At 40.4% G+C, this 26,781-nt stretch overlaps 1 protein-coding gene across 1 annotated transcript in view; it reads right to left on the minus strand.

Annotated features, from left to right (window-relative positions):
- Positions 1 to 3,462: 3,462 nt before the first annotated feature.
- Positions 3,463 to 26,781, minus strand: part of chsy3 (chondroitin sulfate synthase 3) — a 173,144-nt gene continuing 149,825 nt past the window's right edge. Inside the window, exon 3 of the mRNA XM_062972122.1 lies at positions 3,463 to 9,832. Within this exon, the coding sequence (XP_062828192.1) occupies positions 9,779 to 9,832 (54 nt within the window). The 3' untranslated portion in view covers positions 3,463 to 9,778. The remainder of the gene's footprint in view (positions 9,833 to 26,781) is intronic.

Genomic DNA, 26,781 nt, shown 5'->3' on the forward strand with positions numbered 1-26,781 from the left:
TGTCAAGCTGCTTTGAGTCCCTTTCAGCATAGATAAAGTGGGTATAAATAAATATAATAATAACAATAATACCTTCAAGTCATTTCTGACTCATGGCAACTCTAAGGTCACTATAAGAAATCACAGGATTGTCTGTAGCTGAGAGTGCATGATTTAAGCCACTTTGAATCTCCTTGTGGAGAGAAAAAGCAGGGTATAAATAAACAGAAGAAGAAGAAGAAGAAGAAGAAGAAGAAGAAGAAGAAGAAGAAGAAGAAGGAGAAGGAGAAGGAGAAGGAGAAGGAGAAGGAGAAGGAGAAGGAGAAGGAGAAGAATTATTTACTCAGTTACCTTGAGAATTATTTACTCAGCTTCCATGGTCAAACGGGAATCAAACTCTGGTCTCCAGAGTCATAGGCCTTTTCCACACAGCTGTATAAAATCCACATTGAACTGGGTTATATAGCAATGTGGACTCAGATAACCCTTCCACACAGCCATATTACCCAGAATATCAAGGCAGAAATTCCAACAATATCTGCTTTGAACTGGGTTATCTGAGTCCACACTGCCATATATTCCAATTCAAAGCAGGTTATGTGGGATTTTATTCAGATGTGTGGAAAGGGCCTCAGTTCAAAGCAGATAGTGTGGATTATCTGCCTTGATATTCCGGGTTAAATGGCTGTGTGGAAGGGCCCTTTGTCCAACACTCAAACCACTTCAACACACTGATTCTCTCAGTTGTTAATATCCAAATCATTTTCCTAATGTGGTTTGCAGCTGCGTTTCTGCAATATGTACTTCAAAATAGCAGCTTTTTTACAAATGTATTATGTAAGACAGTAAATTTGTAATTTAGTTGTGCCCTCTTTTTATTTTTTTCTGCAGAAATCTCATTGAATTTTCTAGTACCAAAGTGAGGATGAAATATCAGAATGCTGATACAGAAGCCAGCCATTCTTTTAAAAGGTCTATTGAGACAGACATGTCAAACTGCAGTTGCTTAAGCCAGGCACCTTCTTTTCATTGCTGTCATGCTATACTATAAGATCTCAAACACATTAAACATCCATTAAGCTCCCGTTACTTCTCACCCGAAGCTGAACTTTCAAGCAAATACTGGGAAATAATTTCACCTACAAGGTCTGCTGCTTTTGGAGAGAGCTGTTTCCTAGCTTTTTCTTTAAAGCAGCCATTTAGTCCATGTGGGCTATTAAAATATACTAATCCTCATACTAACTAAGTTTTGGATCATCAAGCCAGAAAATTAGCTACTTTAATTATCATTTTAAAATCTTTTTTGTAGCAACAATGGCCTACCAATCTGCAAGGCTTGGCAGGTGTCTGTATTCCAAAGCCTGAGATTCTAGGGAAGTGGCTTGGCGATGCCATATGGCTAAGTCTGATTTTGTCATAGTGTTGTCAATTCTGATACATGTGTTGCACTTGGAAGCATTGCTTAGAAATGAATGTACAGAGATGAAGATGGACAATGAAGAAGAACTCAGTGGAAAAAATGGAAAATTTGAGGAAAATGATTTTTTTAATGTATAGGGAGTTTCAAAATGATGGACCTGATTTCAAAGCAGTATATCTCACACTGGCAACATGTTATAATTACCCAAAAAATTACTAACAGTTTCATGTTATCAAGTATTACTAACCATTTTGAGCCAGAAATAAATCTAAAACATTACCCTGCAAATGGAGAGTATCCTATTAAGTTTTATGTTGCGGCACTGCCATTAACAAACGACTGGGGATAGGGCTGTTTGTGCACTGAAGACCTCTCCACATGGGGCAAAATAGCCACTTTTATTCACAGCTTGGACTGGGCTGCCGAACACCATCAGATGATGCACAGCAGTCCCTGCCCACTCCTGAAGTGGAGGGGAAACACCAAAAGGTGCTTCCTTCTTCACAATGGGGAGGAAAGTGTGTTTTGGGTAGCTCCAATGGAGCTACTTCCACTTTCCCTCCCTTTTCCCCATATGATGGGAGAAAGGGCAGCAGGGCAATGCCCATAGCAGGGCATTGCTGCCCTTTCTCCCATCATATGGGGACAGGGACTGGGTGCCACCTCACTCTGTCCCATCCCCATCATATGATGGGGGAGGGACGGAGGGTGTGCGGAGCACCACAAGCCATCCCACACGCCTTCCCTTTCACCAGCTATTGCCGGCAAAATGGCATGGCCCAAAAGGGCTGTGTGAAGAGGTCCTCGGGGGGCCATCTAAAAGTAATCATTTGAAACTCATCTCTTCAAGTGGATAGTTTTTCATTCATGGGTAGATAATGTTTGTATAGATACAATGAGTTGAAGTTGGATCCCTATTTTTGAAACATGCTTTCTATCTCATAATGATGAGTTAAATATTTTATAAAGCAATGTTTTAAAATAATGGTTAGCATTTAAAATTATTAATGCAAAATTCCTGCATCTGACAAAGAAATTTTATGGATGCTACAACTGTTAATCCAATTAGAAGGCTTATTAACCAACCAACAGCCTCAATACCTAATAGTGGATCAGTACTTTGAAAAGTCATTGAATGTATGTAATTTGGGATATTGGACCAGAGCCAATATTTCAAATATGTTGCTCTTGCAAATGTAACTTTGCCAGCCTGAAAAAGATTATTTCATTCCATGGCTCCATGTTAATATTCTTGAGGGTCTGGAGAGAGGTTTCATATCATAGTAAGCTTTAGAATCAAACAACACATCTGTTTTTGTGAGTGCTTTATCTTTACCCAAAGCACGTACAAGACTTTTGCAATCACAAGTTGATTTGTGTAAGAAGAGTAGAAAAATTTTTCTTCACATGTGCTGATTCAAATTATTATTTTTTAATCATTACATTCAATTCCAGGTTCTATTTTGCCCACCAAAGCTGTCAGAAATCTGATCAGAGGCAGCCGTTTTGGTGAGACAAAAGGCCCAACAGTCCAGAAAAGGAACACATCCTTTCTTCCATATGAACTCGCCCTCTGAGTAGGAACTTTCTGCAAGTGCTTTGAGCAGGCATGTAGCCGGGGGGGGGGGGGGGGGGGGGCTGATCTTCTGATATTGGTTTGCATTTCAGCATGGAGCCTGTCAATTCTAATGCTTTCATATGACTAATAAGTAATATTTAATAAATATAATATATTTAATAATATAATAAAATGATATCTTGGTGGACAATAAGATACAGCAACATAAAGATCAATGCTTTTGAAATAATCTCTAAAACAACAGCACACATCAAAGTAACTACAGAAACAATTACTATATTTTTGCAGAAGTATAGTACAGCTGTCAATTGGTGAGGAAATGACTGTGGGTTGAAATCTCATCATATAGTCTATATTTAGTAAAAATATTTTGGAATCTTTCTGTAGACAAACAGTAGGGGGTCATATCGTTCATGCCTCCATTCAGCTTTTCTCTTTCATTCTGTCATTATATCCTTAGAATCACTTTCCACAAGAACTAACCTCTTTTCCAGCTTACTCCTTTATTCCTAAAAGCATTTTCAGATGAATGTTACAATATTCCCTGTTCCATTTGACATGTGTAGGCTCCACCAAAATGCATTAGCATTAATGGAGAGAAAATTATATCCTCATGATCAAATGTAGAAACACGAGGAGTTATTTCCAAAAAACCTCCAATTTTCTTAGACTCTTCTCCTGTCACTCTCATCTTCAGAAAAAGCATATTCGCACAAGCTTGCAGCTGAAGCCAGAAAATGCAGCGTGTCAAGCTCTCTTAGGGATGGAAAGAATATTGTCATTATTCATTTCCTACCAGAACAATGGGATTCCCAAAAATAGTGCAGTGACAAGATTCTTCACATTTTGCAATCCCCCTCTGGGCATTATGCTTTACAGAAATACACATCATTTTTCTGTACAATAACTATGGAGGTCATCCTGTTAGTTACATATCCAGGAGTAAGCTAAAGTATACTTTTGATGGTTGCAGAGAGAGGAATTCACCAAATGACCAAAGCTTCCTCCTGCACCTTCCCACCTCAATTCTTTACCAACTTTTTAGCAGCTTGGAAGAGCGTAGTCTTCTACTCATCCACATAGTATTCTTCTATTCCCCACCAGAAACAGCATTTTAAAAATCATTGTCTGTGTCTGTTCAAGGAAGCTGGGTTTTGAAGTTCGTAACCAAGACCCTTTCCACACAGCTGTATAAAATTCACATCAAACTGGATTGTATGGCAGTGTGGATTCTGATAATCCAGTTCAAAGCAGACACTGAAGATTATTTGCTTCAATATTCTGAGTTACATGGCTGTGTAGAAGGGCCCCATGGGACCTTTTCTAGGATCCATGTGGAAATCAGTAAAAAATAAATATAAAGTAGCATCAAACTGCATTAATTCCACAATGTAGATGCACCCTAACTTTCTTGTCTTGGGTAGGAGGGTGTACTATCATGGATGCTCTTTGATGATCATCCGTGCTCTGCAGTGCCAGGTCACTAGTTCATTGGAGCAAAAGAGAAGATCGGGGTCCTGTCTTCACAAGGGGGGGGGATTGAAAAATACAGTTGTGACAAGCAATATGACTTGCCAATTAGTTCAGCAAATAGCTAAGGATAGGCCCCACCTACACTGCTATATAATAAAGCAGTTTCATCATCACCATTATCATCATCATCCATTTTCTAAATGGGGCCAAACAAGACTTTTGGGTAAAGAAAAAGAAAGAGAAGGTCCTGCTAGATAGATAGAGAATATCCTCAAATAACCCAACACACTTGAAAGAATAAAGTCCACCTATTCATTAAAAACAGGAAGCCAGACTGCAGCAATATCAAAATCAATCAACTATACTTAATATGTCAAAACAGAGAAAGGTTATATCTAATGCAATCTAAAGTCCCTTTTGCCTCAAATTCTATAAAAAATCATTACTCCCCACTTAATAAAATATTAACTCTTCTGAAAAAGTAGAAAATAATTTTAACAGGTTCCTCTTGATGTCTCAGCACTAAATGAAAAGCAATTAGCTAGCAAGAAACCTTTATAGTTCAATGATTTTTAGTTAAATATAGAAGTTGAAAGTAATTATATTTACACACATATATACAAAAACCACACCAGAGGGTAAGAAATGTCTAGTTATTTTCCTTCAATTTCGTGATGGGCAGCCAAAAAGATATGCCATATAAATATTATTTTAGCTGAAACAAAACCTTGTTAATGAGAGATAAGAAACATTTCAGTTCTGTTCAAATAAGGGACAGGTCATTAAACTATCTTGCAGATGGTAGGGTGCTGCTTGCCTCTTTTCTCCTTATCTTCCTCTGCTTTTTAAAGCCTGATTGATAGCTTTGTTCCCTATTTGCATAGTATAATCAGCCAACAAACCCAACCAACTTGCTGTCATTTAAGAGACTACAAACTCATAAAGAGGCTTACAAGATTGAAACATACATGTCAGAATGAGTCAAACAAATACAAATGTGGGGTAATACAAGAATAGCCAGATTCATGTGAAATTATTATGGCCCCTGATTATCTCCCTTATTTCTGTTATATGGAACCATGGATTCCTGAACTTGAAAACATGTATATTTCATAGTGGTTACATTCCAAGGCCAAATGAAAATATGGGTAAGGAATACATGCCTCTCCAGATGTTGGACCACAATCTGGTCAGCCCTAGGAAATGTGTTCAATGGTGAGAGATGATAGGAGTTTTAGCTCAACAAACTATGTAGTAGTTTGAGTGTTGAACTAGGATTCTGGGTCCCTACCTACACTGCTCTTCTTTCCATGAAGAAAAATTCACATTTATTGTTGAACAAAAAAATGAACATTTATTATATACTGTACAGTAGTTGTCATCACAAACCAGCATAACCAGACAAACTGTGAATCCTATCATGAATTTCTTGTTACTACCAATATTTCCATGTACAACACTCTATGGTACATACATTTTCCGATCCTACATGCTCTGGTGTTCTGTTCGTTGGGCATGCTTCCAAACAAAAGCTTTGCTAGGTCTTACTTTCAGGGGAGGCCTTATATTTAGCAATTCAGCAAAACCTCTACTAGGTCTTATTTTCTGGGGATGTCTTATTTTAGGGGAAACAGGGTAGGGAATGTGAGGGACAGCGCTGTGTGTCCTATAATCCTACCCTACATTTGATAACCTGTCCTGCTTCTCTCAGGTGCCATGGAGGTCTGCATGCTCTTCGTTGTGTTGAAATACAACTCATCTATGATTATTCTATGATTCTGTGATCCAATCAGTCTCTATATAGGGGACTAAATGGGATAAGTATCTTTTCATTCATTTCAATCCACAAGGACTGTGCTGGATTCAGAGCATTTGCCTATCTAGACAAAGGGTGGCAACAATGGTCTTCCAGATATTTTTGGCTAACAATTCTCATTGTGTTGTGCATTTTCCAGGCTGTATGGCCATGTTCCAGAAGCATTCCTTCCTCACATTTCACCCACATCTATGGCAGCCATCCTCAGAGGTTGTGAGGTATATTGGAAAACTAAGCAAGGAAGGTTTATATATCTGTGGAAGGTCTGGGGTGGGAGAAAGAACTCTTGCATGTTGGAGGCTAGTGTGAATGTTGTAATTAATCACCTTGATTGGCATCAATGGCCTTACAAGCTTCATTCCAGCCTGGGGGAATCTTTTGTTCTGAGGTGTTAGCTGCCCCTGATTGATTCATGTTTGTAATTCTCATTGTCACTAGCCCACATAGCCAATGGTGACAGATTATAGGAGGTGTGGTCAAAACCATGTGGAAATCCCACCCCCAAAGCTAGAAACACTGACAAAATCTATCCAGGCAGCAGCATTGCCCTGCCCTGCCTGAACATGAACTCTGGGTTCAATCCTTCCCCCTAATGATTCAGGCTAAACCAGGTTAAAAACCTGGTTTACTCATGAATTGCTTAACCAGTTAAAATTCATGAGTAAACCAGGGTTTCTTTTTAACCAGAAAAGTTTCTGGGAGGGTTGAACCCTTAAACCCCTCTCCCTCTGTCTACAGGCCTGGGAGGCAATCATATTTGCCACCATCATGCCATGGCTCTTGTAGGCCTGTATGTGAACTCAGAAAATAAAAAAACTTTATTTCTATCCCGCCCTATCTCCCCATGAGGACTCAGGGTGGCTCACAACATAAAAGGGCAAACATTCAATGCCATAAAAATACAACAATAAATTAAACAATTCAGATAAAAAATAGAAAACATTAGACAATAAAATAAATTACATGAAAGCAATAGAAACATTTTACACAGTAGACTGGAATAACTGAAAAAATGGAAGCAACTACACCAAAAATTTATATGTAAAGGAAACCTTGTCCCTAAGAAAATTGTATTTCAGCTGCAACCTTGTCTAAGGTGTCTGCTCCCCTTGATTGGTTAAACGTATTTTTAGCAACTATGCAACTCAGAAGAGCCCCCGGTGGTGCAGCGGATTAAACCTCTGAGCTGCTGAACTTGCTGACTGAAAGGTTGGCGGTTCGAATCCAGGGAGCAAGGTGATCTCCCACTGTTAGCCCTAGCTTCTGCCAACCTAGCAGTTCAAAAACATGCAAATGTGAGTACTGCTTCTGCAGGAAGGTAACGGTGCTCCATACAGTCATGTCAGCCACATGACCTTGGAGGAGTTTACAGACAACGCTGGCTCTTTGGCTTAGAAATGGAGATGAGCCCCAACCCCAGAGTTGGACACTACTTGACTTACTGTCAGGGGAAAACTTTTACCTTTACCCATGCAACTCAGAGCTATGGCACAATTTGCTGGAGAAAGCTGAGGACCACTTCAAATGAAGGTAGGTACCATTTCATTGCAGCCCCACATTCAAAGGGAATTGAACTGGAAGAAAAACACAAAAAAGGATAGCAAATGATGGAAAGAGTACGGATGTTGCATAGATTTTGTGAGAACAGGTTACATGTAGTGAATTCAAACAGATGAGGCAAGAGTTTCAAAAAGGGAACTGCAAGAGGATAATAGCTAGTGACACTATTTGTGGAAGATAAAATGGAATAATAGAAAAGAGCCAAAGCAAAATTCTGCCACTTTAGCAAAAGGATTTGGAGTGCCCAAGCTGCTCTGTGAACTTTTCATAACATTTTCACAGAGTGTTAGTCCAGAATGTAATCATAACACTATTTGTTAAGAAAAAGCAGAGAATGATCAGACTGAAAGAGCCCTGAAAATGGATGAAGTCTCAGAATACAAAACAGTATTTTGTGCCAAAGACAACTTTCTTTTTTGACTTCCTTTTCAGTGAGAAACATAGATGCTTCTTAATGTTTAATAATTATACATTTGATTTTTGCAAATTCAGTCTAGAAACATGACATAGTAATGGAATTCTGTGAGGGAACTTCTTTTTAATTACCCCGGGAAGGCCATGTGGTCTCCACCATGTTACTTCCTCTTTTCTTTCTCCCTGTGAAGCCACATTTTGCCTCTCTATAGGCAACATGTAGCTGCATGGACTTTTTAATTTTTTCCCCATCTTTAAAGATGAAATTTAATAAGCTGGTTAGCTCCAATACTTTTCTATCAGGAATGTATTTCTTTTTACTTTAATAAATCTCTTGAATCTAAAAATTGACTCTACAGTCCTCAGCCATCCTAAAGGCTAAAGGGCTATTCCTGCTCACCACATGTATGTTTCTGCTGGTTATGGAGTTTACTCCTAGTACTCTGCTATATTTTGATAGAATTACCCTAATTGAGAGTTATTTTTGAGCCTAACAGCTCAGATTCCCCAACAGTCTACATGTAATATCTAATCTTTATTGTGTGTTTTGTTTCTTTTAAGAAGGGGAAAAAAAGAAAAATGTTGGTTTCACATGAAACAAAATTTTAATATGCAGCAGCTGTTTGATCTTTTCCATACTGCATTTCTTTGGGCATTGTTGCTGAATGGGATTTTGCCATCGATCTTGACAGGAAACAAATGGCACTGACAGTGTAGAGTACTTGAGGATTTATATTTTTGTTGCTTTGCTTTTGAACAACAATGTAAGTAGCAATTCCACCACTGTTACAGCTGACTTCTCCTGCTGAATTAATCTGCAGTGCCTTTCGTGTTCTTTGATTCATGTCTGGGCGCTGCATTTGGTGGTTTCCTATGTAGACTTTGCCACAGCTGCACAGTATATGGTAGACTCCTGCAGTGGTTAGAGCAATGGTTCTCAACCTGTGGGTCCCCAGATGTTTTGGCCTTCAATTCCCAGAAATCCTAACAGCTGATAAACTGGCTGGGATTTCTAGGAGCTGTATGCCAAAACGCCTACAGGTTGAGAACCACTGGATTAGAGGATCCTTCTTATTACTTGCTGAACATAGCATTTGTTGAATTTTCTTATTGGGACTATAAATTATTTGTAGGTTTTGATTCTTCATCAGCTTCCCAATGCTGTCAGTGGTTCCTTTGATGTATAGTAAGAACATTTTTCATCTAGGTAGATCTTTGTCTTTACTCCTATGTCTTCTTCTTGGTCTTGTAGCTCTTCTGATGTCTGTTGTAGAATATCCCGTAGCCTGTAGAGCCCAGTTTAGGTGGTTCAGTTCACCTTGGAGGTGGTGGGGTTCACAGATCCAAAAATCTCATTGCAGCCCAGTGATTCTTGCCATGAAGGCCTTTCACAATACATCAAACTTTGAGTAGGTTCAGTCTTTTCCAAGTAAAGCCAATGAAGCAGTCTCTTCCCACTGATATTAACTTGAAAATAATAATGTGTTTTGTTTTTAACCTGTATAGTCAATTGCTTTTGAACAGCAGTAGCTCTAATTCAAGCAATTACTGGCATCACTTTTTTCTTCTTCAAAGGCATCAAGCTGAGAGTCTGGAAGACAATCAGAAGTGAAAAAATGATTAGAAGGTGGAGTGCTTCTAATAAGCAACAGGAAATGTTTCACACATCACATACAAGGAGATTCTGAACAGAACCAAAAGAAAGGAAATCATGGGACAGTTTCAGATATTCAGCATAGCAGTAAGTTACCATATGTGATAGTAGGATCCAGACACAGACTTTGGAAATGCATGGGAGACTGCAGAATTGAGAAAATAAGAAAAGCAGCATGTTTACGTGCATGGTTCACATCCTTTGTAACATATGAAGCAACATGGGCAAGGTCTTCAAAGCTCTGATTATATTCAGGAGTTTTCTCTAATGTACAAGACCCTAAAATATAAAGTCTTGTATGATAATACTCACAGTGACTGACTTGCCGTGAATCCCCTTTTAATCTTGTTCATGCAGTGCTATGCAATGGGATAATTAATTGTAATCCAATCCCCATTTCTTTTTCTTTTCTTTTCTCCTCCCTTCTGATTTTTACTGTCCCAAAAAGACTCCGTTTCTTAGACGCATGATCAATTAAAACTGGAAATTCAAGAGATTTAATTTGGGACCCCTATTTCCTGCATGTAAAACATGTGTTCTGCTACTGACCTTTGGAGACCACAGTTTCTGATTAGGAATGGGGAGGCAGAAAATATGTAGTTATTCACTGAAGAAGAAAGTGCTATGTCTTCTCACAGATTCTCCAAAACTCCTTTGAGTTTTAGAGAATCTACTTTAGACAATCTTAGAAGCCATCCACTTATTGCTCCATTTTCAGTGGACCAGTCACTTCTTATTAACCTTTATCAAAACAGACATTTGCATATTGAATGATGTGTACATGCTGGTAGAGATGGAAAGAAAAGGAAGGTGCAGATGTGTGACAAATTGAATCGGAAAAGTTGAAAAATAATATGCCTTGCATTGGTACAATTTTTTTCCAGTTTGAGAGTTCTCAGACAGTATGGAACTCCCACTGTTCCCAGGCAGCAGTCTTATCTTTGATTTTGGAGCCCATTTGAGAAAAAAAAATCTGGGTTGGAGGAAGCCAACTTCAAAAGGATAAAAACAGCCTTTTTGGAGGAGTCAATAACAAAACCACCCCAGGATATGCATGTGTGTGTGTGTGTGTGTGTGTGTGTGTGTCCTTCCTTTTTTATGAGAACTAGGTATGGCAGACTGCATGTTTGAACAGAAGTGTGGGGGCTGTTTAAACTTCCCACTTTGGTTACTCAGAATTACCTCTGTGCTATTCATGGAGGATTGAGATGGTTACTCAAATATTTTGCCTTGATTGCTTTAAAAAAATCACTTGATGAGGAAGTGATTTTGAGTGGGAATACAATGAGAGCCAGAAAAATTAAACATCCTGCCACTGCTGTGGCCTGCTTGTATATCTGACCACATGATGGCTGTATATCTGTCATCCAATGTCCAGACATTACATATTCCTCCCTCTGAAACATACCGTTTAGGAAGATTTGTGGGGACATTGAGAAACACTGTGGTGTTAAGTCATGTTGGCCTATGCTGTTGTGACCATGTACTTGACTTCAGAGTCTGAGGAGGAACAGCCAGCAGATGTATCCCCCAATACACTGTGTTTCTGCAAGTAAACATGAGTCTAGTTACCAGGACCTATAGAGTCCTCTTTCTTCCTGGCTGTGGTGGGAACCTTTAAGATGTCAGCAAGGGTGCCTAGTGATGCTCAGGAACTATCCAGAATTATCCAGCTGGCCCCTACAGCAATAGAAACAACATGGCCCCGATCCATTCCCTTTTCCCTATGCTGCCAAGCACAGGGAAAAGGAGGTGGCTGTGTTGGCCCATGTGGACAGCAGACTAGATCACTTTGGAGTTGGTTTGCTGTCCACACTCAACACAAAGTGTGGGGCTGCTCTGGAGTTTCATTTAAACTCTGGAGCATCCACTGACTTTTCTTAATGTGGTGTTAAACTATCTTAGCCCAGTTTATCTTGTGTTGAGGACCAGACATTTCTAGATGCCACGTGGATGTCCAAGATCAACTTCTACTTCATTTTGGATTATATGGCTGATGTAGACAAGCCATCTGAAATGGTTTTGTTATTTCCTTCCTCTGAAATATAGCCTTCTTGGTTACAAGACTGTAAATTGGGCTTGCAATGTCATAACTTTTAGAATTTATATATATATGGTCATTTTTGACTGACTGTGATCCCAAAAACCTAACATTTCACCAGTAAATGCTTCAGCTGAAAGATGTATGTGGTGATGCATATCAAGACCAGCTGGTTAGTAGCCAGCTCCAATAAATCCCTACTGACCAAGAGGTCATGAGTTCGAGCCAGCCCGGGTCGGACTGAGTGCTCGACCATTAAAATAGCCTAGCTCGATGTTGACCTAAGCAACCTGAAAGATAGTTGCATCTATCAAGTAGGAAATTTAGGTACCACTTATGTGGGGAGGCTAATTTAACTCATTTATGACACCATAAAATTGTTCAGCAGCATGGGGAATAATGAAGAAGTACTCCATCAAGGACTCGGTATCACAGTGGATGATGAAGCAGCAGCTCCCTAGTGGCCAGAATCGAGCATATCCTCATGAAGCCGGAAGCTGGAAAATGTTAAATTGCCTCTGTGTCTTTGTCTCTGTGTCTGTATGTCATATGTCTAATGGCATTGAACAATTGCCATGCATATGTACATTGTGATCCGCCCTGAGTCCCCTTCGGGGTGAGAAGGGCGGAATATAAATCCTAAAAATAAATAATAAATATAATAAAATAAATAAGTGAATAAATAAATAAATAAGCTTACACACAGACTTCTGAGACCCTCAAGAGTCTCTCCAGCTGTTTGTTCTTCATGTACCCTGCAACCAGGAAAGTACTGCACATGTCAATTCCCAGAGTCCAATCTATAGCACCTGAGAGCTATTCAGTTGGAGTACCACATAACTAAAAAGGTAGTTTTGGAGGGGCTAGCCTCATCAAACATAGCTATAATGATAGAGCTCTGTCATTGTAGTTATGTCTGGTGATCATGACCAATGTCATAATTTCAATCAATAAGCACTGTAGCAAGAAGAAATGCTGAGGAGTTATTGCTATGCCTCAAATGAAAACACTTCTGTGCATTTATTTGCACTTGGCTTTATTGCCTGAGGAATGCAAAATCACTGGTACTCGTTTAATGGTAATTAGGAGCAGAGATCTCACCATATCATTGAGCATGAACAATAACACTGATTGCTTGTATAGAAAATGAATAATTAATAGAAGTACAGTGAAATGCATAAACACTATAACATTTACTAATGGGCAAACAGTATTGACTCTTTGGTAGGATTCTGAATAGCATTTTGTTTCAAGTTGTTCCAAGACCATGTGGTTCAACTGCATTCATTTAAAAGATCTTTTATTATGAATTAGAGAAACCTTTCTTCCTATTCTGATCCTTTTTCAAGACTGTCACAGTTAATGGCTCAGAGAGAAAGTGTTCAACACTTCTTCAGTGTCCAAGCAAACCAATCAAAAGAATGATTTAAGGTGCCTTTAGCACTCTAGTAGGGCAAGCAAACCAAGGGCAATATGCTTCTAATTCACCTAGTTAATAAGGGGTAAAACACTTCAGAGCTAGCCCAATGCAGCCCAGGCATATCTTTTGAGCCCTTTGTGTGTTCACCTAGCCAGGAAGGCCAAGAGCACATTGGGGCTGCCACCAATACCACCAGTTACAAGTCAGAGGCTTGCTGGGGAGTGGACACCTTGGTGTGAGCTCCCCAGAAGTGACCTCACCAGCAAGCCTCTGCCAGAGAGCTACTTGTGACTGGCAATGAAATGGTAGGCCCATTGGACATGTGAACAGTGGATCTCTCACATCCAGCCATCTGCACGTCCAAAATTCTGGGTTCACTTCAGAGTTCCCTAGAAGCTCCAGAGTAATTCCCATTTCCCCTTGAGCCACATTAATGGTTGGATCCAGTGCTTCTGCTGCAAATCCAGACATGTATCATGTGCACTTTCTGCAGCAGTTGAGAGGGAAGGCCATATTATTTGGCCCATGCAACACTTTATTAGATAGAGTTAGAACAAAGTTACAGCTTATTTGAGAATAAGTGTGTTCCAGACGTGGCTTTGTTCAAACACTACAGACTTTCTCCATAGATTTCTCTGTTTTCTAATAGAAAAATATTCACATAATGGAAAAAGATTCCTAAATATCTAAGCTGACCAGCACGTGTTTCACTATACTACAAAATATACAGAAAAGCTGTGGAAAATGGTAGACTATGCCAAATCCTCCATCTGGTTTTATTCAAACAACAACACAAAGGGCTTGTGGATGGAGTCAAGGAGACACTCGCCTCTTGTTGTATCTTAGGCCCTTCCAGTTCTAAAACCTTTACAGATTGAAGAATACAATTGTTGGTAGATGCTGTTCTGATTCCTGCACTATTCTTTGCCCCATACTTCTATTTTTGCCCATTTCCATGAATGGGTCTCTCTGGTGGACTGTGCACAGTAAAACTATTTTCATTCTCCACAGAGAATATTCTTTATCTGGTATTTGCCATCTATTTTTTAATACATTTGCAAATATCACATGACTAACACACTGCATATGTTTCATTTCTGAAGTTTTTTTTTTTTTTCGTGTCAGGAGCAACTGGAGTTGCTTCTGGAGTGAGAGAATTGGCCGTCTGCAAGGACGTTGCCCAGGGGACGCCCGGATGTTTTGATGTTTTTTACCATCCTTGTGGGAGGCTTCTCTCATGTCCCCGCATGGAGCTGGAGCTGATAGAGGGAGCTCATCCACACTCTCCCCAGGTGGGATTCGAACCTGGCAGCTTCAGGTCAGCAACCCAACCTTCAAGTCACTTAGTCCACTACGCCATCTGAAGTATAAGAATTTGTGATGCTAACAAACACAGATGTACCTGACTCTACCAAATGAGCAATTGCAATAGGCCATGTCTCTTGAGTGTATTTTTAAATATGAGGCCTCTTCTATGCAAAACTATTACTTCCTGCTGTTTTTATTTTAAACAGTACACATTTCATACGATTTGAAGAGCAAACTATTGACAGCCACATTTAAACAAAACCAAAACCCTTGCTAACATTCTGGCAGACTATTTTTCCTCTCTCAAATATAATTTCTTTCCTCAAATAAAATATTCAAAAGACATCCCCCCACCTCAAGTACAAAAGTTTAGAATAAATGGATGACATCTCCCTCATCTGCACCAAAATGAATAAGCCAAATTAGCATTGCTCTAGCAAATTATGTCAATTTCTTTTGTCTGTAATTAGAAGCCTCCCCCTCCTGAAGTTTTCTCTATAGCAATATTCATAAATATTACCTGGACAGCTGTGAACACAAACCATTATATGGGATGCTTGTACTTCTTAACCAATGTTATTTCTATCACTTCCTGCAATTTTCATCAAAGAATGCAATTACATAGATCTCAAATAAGTTTTGAGTAGAAAAGCATTTTAGAGGCACTGTACCATATATCAAACAGCTTTTTCTTTGATCATAGAGCTGCAAGGAACCACAAAATCACACAGGCCAACCCCCTTCCATAGGGGGATTGATAATTCACCCAGCAAATCCTCAACATCTGCTCCAAGGGGTTGGAAGACCCTCTGAATCTAACGGCGAAGGGGAGGTGTATTTCTGAAATCTACCAGTGCAACCCTGGATTTTGTTCAAGGAAAAGCCTTATTCAGACATTGTAAATGTGAAACGTGATAGGGACACATGTTATGACTGCCCATTCCTTCCACATCTGACTCCCTCCATCATGCTTGGTTCAACATGGTTTTAGACATAAGTTAAAATGGTTAAACAGCTCCATAGAACTGTGGTTTCCACTGCATGGTGCTCTGTAATGCATTCAGACAAAAGCTCTTAGAGTGTGACATTGTGATTCCAAAAACTGCTGAACCACAAATGTTCAGAAGACGTGTTTCCAAGATTTTTATTTTTCTTACTCACCTTTGCAGCTATAATGTTCGATAGAGAACATTGGAGAAGATGTAAGACGATGTGTACGTTGTGACACAGTTCCTAACAAAAAACTCTGGAGGAAACAAGGATTGAAGATATTTTTGACCACTGCATAGTCACACTTCTGGATGACTATGTTTGATTATATATACTTACTGCATTATTTTATGTCACCGTAAATTATTTTTTATTCATTGCATCTTGTCATAATCTCTAATTATAGTTATTGGTAAGAAGTAGGTTAAAAACAGTCAAGAACATATAACACAATACAAAACAAATAAGGATGAACTTCCTAAGTAACAACCATTGAATGTTTCCATCCAAGGATAACTGCTTTCTTCTTTTTTGTTGGAAGTGAAAAAATATACAACCATGTTTGCATAAGAGCCTCTGTGCCATTAGCAACAGAGATGGAGAAAGGTAGTTAGAATGCCTTTCCCTTTTTGTCTTGTCTGCTCTGCTGATTCCTCAGCTATAAACTGATATTCTTTGGTTTGGCTTCACTTCCTCACATCTATTTCATTCTGTGTTTGGCTCTCTTGTGAAACCAACAGCTAGCAAATCCCACCTTTTTCCTCTCCTAAGATTTAGGTAATTCTAAAATGTATTTTCTTTTAACTGAAGACAATATTTCTTGATGATTTCTAAATCTGAATTCCATATAGACCTCCTTCTTCATAAAGGAGAGTTTTTAAAATCTAGGAAATATATACAATAATAAAGAAGTGAAACATTCATTTCGAATCATGACACTTCTTCAGACCACAGTTAAGGAAGAGACCATAGAGAAAGCTATTCTATCAACCTTAACTAAAAACCAACTGGAGCTTCTCCTCTTCCTAACCATTTTCAGCTGGTCATTATAAAAATACTATTTAACTCTAGGAATTGTTGCCTCTTTAACTTTAGGAATTGCTTTCTTCCTTCCTTATCTGTGTTACTTCTCTACCATGTCCTTCAGACTGGAAAGATTTCAATGACTATGTGAGAGGCATGATGAGACTCTTAAATAAAGAGAACTAACTGCAGAATGAGTGGAGGCCATTTTTGTTCTTCTGATCCACCCACCCCATGGCCATACCTCCACATTTCAGCACACATGGAATTGTATAATGCAACTTCTGGTTCCATTTTGGTTGATTTGGTTTTTTTAGGTGGGTTGAGGAAAGCAAACAGACACATTTATGGGTTGTGGTGGGTTTTTGTGTGTGTGTGGGGGGGGGGTAGCTTTTCTCCAGTTTACAGGGGAGAAAAACACACCCAAAATGGCCCAAACTAATTGGGTAGGGTACTGAGGGCTTTAGGGGACACCAGGGAGACTTTGGAGGTTTCATATAAGATCCCAAAAGTTATATATGGTCCATGGGCTGCACTTTGTCCATTCTTATTATAAGTCAAACCATAAAAAGAAGATACTAAAGATGAAACACACAAAAAGTCTGAGGTTTCCACTTTCAAAACTATAATAAAATAATAATAAAACTTTATTTATATCCCGCCACCATCTCCCCACGGGGACTCGGGGCGGCTTACATGGGGCAGTGGCCCAAACAACATAAGAACAAAATATAAGCAACACAATACAATCATAATATAAAAAGATAAAACAATAATACAATATATCAATATAAACAACAATACAAGATAAAAATTTCATTTAAAACACATAAATGGTAAGACCGTAATAAAAACAGGATAAATTATTAAAAACCCACTGGGGCTGATTAATTAATGACTATCTCTGAAGGCCTGCCGAAACATCCAAGTCTTCAGTTGCTTCCTGAAGGAAGGTAGAGAGGGAGCCAACCTAATCTCCCTGGGGAGGGAGTTCCAGAGTCGGGGAGCCACGGCCGAGAAGGCCCTCTCTCTCGTCCCTACCAAACGCAGTTGTGAGGAGGGTGGAAGTGAGAGGAGGGCCTCCCCGGAGGATCTCAGCGATCGGGTGGGTTCATAGGGGACAATGCAATCACGAAGATAGGCAGGTCCCGAACCGTTTAGAGCTTTATAGGTAATAACCTGCACCTTGAATTGGGCCCGGAATATTATTGGCAGCCAGTGGAGCTGCTTGAACAGGGGGGTTGACCGCTCCCTGTAAGCAGCTCCAGTTAGTAACCTAGCTGCCGACCGTTGTACCAACTGCAGTTTCCGGACCATCTTCAAGGGCAGCCCCACGTAGAGCGCATTACAGTAATCCATCCTTGAGGTAACCAGAGCATGGACCACCATGGTCAAGTCAGACTTCTCGAGGTACGGTCGCAGTTGGCGCACTAGCTTTAGCTGTGCAAAGGCCCTCCTGGCCACCGCCGACACCTGAGCATCAAGTGACAGCGATGAGTCCAGGAGAACCCCCAAGCTGCGGACCTGCGCCTTCAGGGGGAGTGTTACCCCGTGAAGCACAGGTAGCCACCCTATACCCCGATCAGTCGCACGACTGACCTGGAGGACCTCTGTCTTGTCAGGATTAAGTTTCAGTTTGTTGGCCCTCATCCAACCCATTACAATGGCCAGGCACTGGTCTAGGATCCGAGGTGCTTCCTTGGAGGTAGGTGGAAAAGAGTAGTAGAGTTGAGTGTCATCTGCGTAGAGATGGCACCGAACTCCAAAACCCTGGATGACCTCGCCCAGCGGTTTCATGTAGATATTAAAAAGCATGGGGGACAGAATGGAACCTTGCGGGACCCCACAGGTCAAAGGCCAGGGGTCCGAGCAGGTGTCCCCCAGCTTCACCATCTGGGTGCGACCCTCCAGGAAGGACTGGAGCCACTGGAGAGCAGTACCCCCAAGGCCCATCCCAGAGAGCCGTCCCAGAAGGATACCATGGTCGATGGTATCGAAAGCCGCTGAGATGTCTAAGAGAACCAACAGGGACACACACCCCCTGTCCAGCTCTCTACGAAGGTCATCCACCAAGGCGACCAAAGCCGTCTCAGTGCCATGACCAGGCCTGAAACCAGACTGGAATGGGTCAATATAATCGGTGTCATCCAAGAATCCCTGGAGTTGAGAGGCCACCACTCGCTCAAGAACCTTGACTAAGAATGGGAGGTTTGAAATTGGTCGATAGTTTGATAGAATAGAGGAATCAAGGGATGCCTTTTTTAGAATTGGTCTAATACTTGCCTGTTTCAGGCTAGATGGGAATTGCCCTTGTTCCAATGAGGCATTGATAATCCTCCAAAACCAATCGACCAATCCCCCCCCCCAGCAAGCTTTATAAGCCAGGTAGGACAAGGGTCTAGAGCACATGTGGTTGGTCTCATTGCTCCAAGGATCTTGTCCACGTCATCAGGCCAAACAGGTTGAAACGAATCCATCAAGATGGAATCGACAGATGCTCTAGGTACCTCATCAGGCACTGTATCAAAACTGGCATCCAAGTCGGAGCGTAATCGAGCAACTTTATCTGCAAAATGATGCGCGAACTCGCTGCATCGAGTGACCAAGTTGTCAAGGGGCTCCTCCACCTCATGAGGATGAAGGAGCTCCCAGACAACCCGGAACAACTCTGCTGGTCTATTTGTTGCAGATGCGATGCGGGCAGTCGAGAAAGTTTTTCTGGCTGCCTGCAACGCCACAGAGTAGGCCTTAATGGAGGCTCTAGCCCGTGTTTGGTCGGTGATGCTCCGAGTCTTCCGCCACTTGCACTCTAGTCCCCGCCTCACCCGCTTCATCAAAGCCAGCTCCTCGGTGAACCAAGGAGCCGACCCGGCTCTGCGGAGCGCGAGGGGACGTTCGGGGGTGATCGAGTCAAGAGCCCTGGCCATCTCGGTGTTATAGAGATCAACCAGGGTCTCAACAGGATCGTCAGCCAACATGACAGGAAGTTCCCCAAGAGACATCAGGAATCCATCTGGATCCATAAGTCTCCTGGGGCGGACCATCTTAATCGGTCCGCCACCCCTGCGGAGGTTTTGGGTGACGGTAAGTCTAACACTGACCAGATGATGGTCGGTCCATGACAATGGAAGGATGTTTTGATCTTCCACACCAACATCTCCCCCATTCGTCACAAATACTAGGTCTAAAGTGTGTCCAGCCTGATGAGTGGGACCAGATATCACTTGGGACAGTCCCATGGTCGTCATGGCAACCATGAAGTCCTGAACTGCGCCAGATAAGGTGGCATCTGCGTGGATGCTGAAATCTCCCAGGACAACAAGTCGCTGAGAGACCAACACCAGGCCAGACACCACCTCAGCAAGCTCAGGCAGGGAGACTGCTGTGTCGCGGGGTGGACGGTACACAAGCAGAATCCCCAAACTGTCCCAGCTCCCCACCCTCAGGTGGACACACTCAAACCCGGTTGATTGAGGAACGAGGCATCTGGTCAGGGGGGATGGATTCCTGATAGACTACCGCTACCCCACCTCCCCGCCCCCCAGGTCTGGCTTACTGGTGCACCCCATAGCCTGGTGGACAGCTGGGTAAGATTAACTCCCCCCGCTCATCCAGCCAGGTTTCTGTAATGCAGGCCAGGTCTGCCTTTTTTTCCAGGATCAAATCCTGTATTATCGCTGTTTTACCATTTACAGACCTGGCATTTAACAGCAAGACCTTGAACCCGGGGGGTCTGTCATGGAGGCTACCTGACCTATCTTTCCTCAGGGTCGCAAGGACTTTGCTGCGCTTCTCCCTGGGCTGATGGTTTCGACCGCGCCTTCCCCCTCCCCACACCACCTCAATGGCTGCCCCCCAACCCCAGTCATCTCCCCAGACATCTCCCCCCCCCCAGGTCCCCCCAGAACAGGAGAGCAGTCGGAAGTTGCTAGTCAGCTCTTTAAGCCCAAAAGATCATGGGATAACCCAACCTGAGAGATTCCTAAAAGGGGGGTTTCATGGGAGGGGAATAGGAGAGAATCAATTGAAATGTTTGAAGGGGAACTAAAAAGAGGAGGCGTTTAAAAATTAATACAACAGTTTTCCTGGATAGGGACATGGGCCAGATGAGGGGTGACTGGAGCTTTATATGATATCTCTGAAGAGGATTCTAATGATGCTAAACTAGAGGTTGGGATGGAAGACCTAGGAGTGATATTTAAGCTAGTTTTTATCTGGGGGGCTGGTCTTAAACCTGTAAGCAGAGGACGAACCACTGGGTCATATAAGACCCTCCTAATATAAATACCCCAATGATTTAATCTCACATTGTGTGCCAATACCTCTTCAATTATTGAAACTAGTTATTTGTAGTTTCAAAAATCATTGTTCACTGGTTTTAACATAATGAAGCTGTTTTTCCTCCTTGAAAATCCCTACAATGTATGACTTGGGACCTCATCATATTATAGAAATTCCCCGTCCTACCACATTTCACCAGGGCAGCCGTCATGGAGCCCGCCAGATCTCATCCCATGACACTCATCTACTTCCAGCAGTGCTCTGTGCCAACTGCATCAATGAAGTGTGGTAGGAGAGGGGAATCTTAACATGGGAGATTGCATGGGAATCATGGGGACAATGTGGGAGCATGCTGGAGAGGTACGCTTTCCGGCATGTAATGGGCAAGTGGGTGGTGAGGGCTATGTGGGTGACTGATTTGCCCTGCAGTCCTATGGGTCCCCCCACTGTCCTCTGCATCAAGTTCCTCAATGTGATGAATCCTAAGAAATTAATATATCTGTCTGATGAGTAGAACACTATGAATCTAAGCAGCTTTTAGTTTTTATCAACATGTCAGCAAATGGGGTGGATGTTTCAGTCTGCGGAAATGGCATAATTAAGTGATGAATCAGGCCCCTTCTACACTGCCATATAATCCAGACTTTCGAAGCGGATATTTCACATTAACCGTTTTGAACTGGATTATATCAGACTACACTGCCAGATAATCCAGTTCAATGCAGATAATCTGGATTATATGGCAGTATAGAAGGGGCCTCGGTGGAAGATATAGATACTGGATGAAGAGTAAGGACCCTTCTACACTTCCATATAAAATCCAGATTATCTGCTTTGAACTGGATTATATGGCAGTGTAGACTCATATAATCCAGTTTAAAGTAGATAATGTGGATTATCTGATTTGATAATCTGAATTAAATGGCAGCGTAGAAGGGGCCTAAGCTACCAACTAATTCTTTCTATCTGCTTTTCCTTTTACATTGGAAAGCTGAACCCTACTCATAACAACATACATTCATATCAGACCCCTGCTCCCCATACTTTAGTTTCCTCCATTAATTTTTATCTTTCTTAAAGGTCTTGTTTATTATTTTATAAATACTTTCATGTATTACTACAATTAATTTATGAATATATGTATTTAATATACTGTCAGCTTTTAAATCTTCAGAAGACATTATAGTTAATCCATTACTTTATGTTTATAATGAGAAACAAAATGTTACAAGGCTTAAATTTTGTGATTGTTGTATGTTAAAAGAAATTATTTCAGATCCTATCTTCATGGGAAGCTTTGCATCTGTAAATTTCAGAATTCTAGAAAACGCCTATGCCTTTAAAATGGTATGAATTATGTTGAGGCTTCCCTCTCATTCTACTACTGTACATGTCACTTCTTACATGTCAGTTTATTCTTAATTAACAATAATTATGAACTGAGCAATCTATCCGCTTCTAAGCATTTGACTGTCAAAGCTTTGGCAGTAGCAATTAAGTTATATGCCATTATGTAATGTTTTGGCAGCACATAAAGATTTTTAAAAATTTATAAGAAAACTCACAGTTCCAAAAGTATATCTTACTGGTAAGTCAATAAATCCTCAATTATATTTCATACTTTCCCCCAAACCCCTCTGCTTCATTACATACATATTTATTTGCTCACAAATTTGCCTCACAAACTTAGTTTCTACAGTGCATTTCATCCTGAAAACATTTCATTCAGTCTCTTGTATAGTTTGTTGTTACTTGCCTGAAAGTCAACTTTGACTTATGGCAACCCTAAGATGTTTTTTTCCTGCTCTCCCAAGGTTCAACAATCAAATCATAACATTGCTCTTGTTTTCATCCAGATATATAACACTACCTGTGAATATTTATCAGTTGATTTTCTCTTGATGTTACATTTGTATACATTCTAAATATACCGAAGTATTCTAACATTATCTCATGTGATTTGAGATATCAGTGATATTGCTTTTCTGCTTGTTAAAGTTTATAATCAAATTGCTAAAATGATCAGACAGTGTACACTTCTGAGTGTACACAGTAGAGTCTCACTTATCCAACACTCGCTTATCCAACGTTCTGGATTATCCAACGCATTTTTGTAGTCAATGTTTTCAATACATCATGATATTTTGGTGCTAAATTCATGAATACAGTAATTACTACATAGCATTACTGCATATTCAACTACTTTTTCTGTCAAATTTGTTGTACAACATGATGTTTTTGTGGTTAATTTGTAAAATCATAGCCTAATTTGATGTTTAATAGGCTTCTCCTTAATCTCTCCTTATTATCCAACATATTCGCTTATCCAACATTCTGCCAGCCCGTTTATGTTGGATAAGTGAGACTCTACTGTATATCTTTTTATTATTTTACCACATATTTTTAAATGTAGCCTTCTTTTGTTTACCTATCAAATCCCTTTGCCGTGGTGTTAAGAATATTTCTGCTTATTTTAATAAATAAGTTACTTTGGTCAAAAAGTCTGATTTATTGAAAGAAAAAATCATTTAAAAAACTTTCCCAGTATACATAAGCACTCACAATGTTATCCATGCAATCTCCTTTACTTCAAGGCTGAGGAATATATCAATGTTGGAGAACACGTTTTTTTGACAATATCTCCCAAAATCCCCTAGTTTTTACTTCATTTTTATTTCTTTTTTCATTTTGTAGTCTTTATTTTATTTTATTTATTTTATGGCTGTTACTTTCCCGCCAGAGTGGTACCTATTGATCTACTCACATTTGCATATAAGTATATTCAAAACCACTTTTTAATTTAAAGTTCTGATGAATATACATAATGGGTTGTTATGAGTTTTCTGGGCTGTATGGCCATGTTCGAGAAGCATTAAATGCTTCTTGAACATGGCCATACAGCCCGGAAAACTCACAGCAACCCAGTGATTCTAGCCATGAAAGCCTTCGACAACATATATACTTAACGCCAGCAGCATGATCGAGTTCCCATGATTCAGTACCCACATCTAACATCTGGGCATCCCCTGGGCAATGTCCTTGCAGACAACCAATTCTCTCACACCAGAAGCAACTTTCTCAAGTCGCTCCTGACATGAAAGAAAAGTACCCATGTATGTGAGAGATCCACAGAAACTTGTATTTCCTTTGCCATTCTCCATTGTAAGAGTGCATGCCCATAGTGCAAAAAACCATTAAATGAACTGGAGACCAGTGAGTGCCTCCCTCATTCCAACCAAACTCTCCACTTGCCAGCTGATGTCAGTTGTTCCAAACAATGGTACTTTTGAGTAAGGAAGGGCTAGATGTGGGTGATGGTTGTGATTATATTTATTGATACCCCCATGTTTTTCTCTTTTTTGAGACCCAAATAATGTAAGGGTATATATTAGCCAAATCTCATAACGTCTTGTGTAATTTTGGGGGATCCCCAAGGAGCAGGACATAAAGGCACTTTGGTGAAAACAAGACTCACTTCAACCCATGGCCTTCCCTCTGTGTGCAATCATTATACCTGCAAGGATTGGATTGTTCCCCCGGAAAGTGAAAACATTTCTTCTCACAAATCTCTTAGATGAATTTATTGTCTCATGTCAAACTACTTTTGATTTTCAGATCAACCAAAGGCATCAGTCTACATTAACTGAAAGCTTGGTGGGAGGCTATTCAATGAAACAACGAAATCTTTCAAACCAGGCAAGGGTCTCAAAGAGCTTAAAATTAATGAATATTTTTACAAAAGCACACCTTTCTGTCATCACACAGAGAAGGTATTTCAAGAATCCATGTTGGATGATAAGATGTGAATTAAGATATAGCAGCTATTATCAGACCAAAAGGGAGTGGCCACACACAAAAATATATTAATTTGGTCACTACAGGACTCCTTTTGCATTCTTCAGCACTAATGTCATCCTAAATGTATGCATACAGTGAAGACCAATAGAGAATCTGGAACCCCTGGGAAGATCAAGACCTTACAAGAAGAACTTTATCCTGAGTTACAGCAGGGATAGTCAAAGAAACTGTGAAGCAATTCCTTGTGATGAATCAAATCAGCTTATAGCTAAGATAGTTTATAACTCTTATTAGTTTAAATAAAGATAAAATCTTGGGCACTAGAGTTAAAAGTCTCAATACACCACAAGGCAAGTGTGCAGATTTCACTTCAAGCTTGTGACCACTAAGCAGACTTTTCCAATAGCTTTTCTAAGTCTTAAAATGAGTTGCAACTACCCTCATCCCCATCTAGCTTGTAGTGATGGTTATTCATGGTAGGAGTTGTAGTGAAACATCTGAAAGGTGAAGGGTTGGGGGAAGCTGCTTTGGAGAGGGAATTCCTTGTTTTAAATAACACAGGGAAGTGTTTTATAACACATCCGGGGGTCTCCTGGGCAAATCTCTGTAGACGGCCAATTTTCTCACACCAGAAGCAACTTGCAGTATGTTCTCAAGTCGCTTCTGACATGATTAAAAAAAACAGAGTTGGGGTTAAGTCTTCTAGGCTTTTGATGAAATATGAGCTTCCAAAGGTTATATGGGGCAGAAGCAAACAAAGAAAATGAAAACATGCAGGTATGACCCATCTCCTCCTCATAGGGTACATCTACACTGTAGATTTAACATTGTTTAATTTCATGGGTCAGTGTTATGGAATCTTGGGAGTTGTAGTTTTACATGGTGTTTAGGCTTCTCTGCCAAAGAGTACTGGTAGCTCATCAAACGTCAGACTCCAGGATCCCATAACATTGAGCCATGGTAGTGAAAGTGGTGCTAATGCATTAATTATATAATGTAGACACACACATAGCTATGAGAGTTGTGTGAGCAGGTTAAAAACAGAGAAAAATTCATTTCTCTAGTCCATTCTACATCTTCATTTCTTCTTGTACCTCAAACTGCCTGGATATGTTTCTAACAAGACCATAAAAACAAATGTACTCTTTCTATAAGATGGGCAGATGTTATCATCTGGCTATAATGCTAACAAGGATTCAAAAATCAATCTGCCTCATGGCAGAGGCTCAACTCACTACATTGCAAAAATACATTGATATACAGAAACTAATGCAGATTCCACAATTACCTAGAAAGCACAAGATGAAATATTTATTTCCCTAAACAACCAATTAAGAAATATTGGCAGAATGTTGAAGAAATGCACAGAGGAATAGGGAAACCTAAGATCATTTGACAGCAAGTAAAAAGGTGGGTGGTGGAGGGGGAGTACCTGGCTAGAACGACAATAATCTGCATGGCAGGATATCGGCTCCCTGTTGTATTGATAAGCCAATGTGCCTAAATTCCTTACAATAGTAAAATCAATGTTTCTTGGGTTCCATCCTGGAAAAAGGTGGAATTACAAATGAATGTATAAATAATCCTTATGAGGACTGTTTGAGGACACCTTCACAGAAAAGCTACCCTCTTTTCTAATGTAGGGGAAAGACTCCTGACAGTGAGACTTTGCTCTGATGCTCAGGTTAAGGTCATTGGGGACATCTCTGTTCTGCCAGGTTTGCCAAGGACAGCTCAATGGGACATAACAGACGGAGCAGAGATTCACTGTCAGCACAGTAGTTCTGAACTGGGGATGCGTCACAATGTTAGAACAAGAAGACAAAGTATCTCCTTGCATCACTAATGAGATCACAGTACTTCATCTTTTGCAAGAACAAAGTATGTGTAATGGATGATGGAGTAAACAGTCAATACAAACAGGGTGTAGTTGTTGCAATGTGGCAGCTTGTTGCTTCTATGAAAGGTTCTAGAGCAGTGAGCACCTGTTGTACTTTTACACTTACTTTTTCTCAGCCTGGCCAA

Source organism: Anolis carolinensis, chromosome 2 (assembly GCF_035594765.1).
Source record: "Anolis carolinensis isolate JA03-04 chromosome 2, rAnoCar3.1.pri, whole genome shotgun sequence".
Taxonomy (NCBI): Eukaryota; Metazoa; Chordata; class Lepidosauria; order Squamata; family Dactyloidae; genus Anolis; species Anolis carolinensis.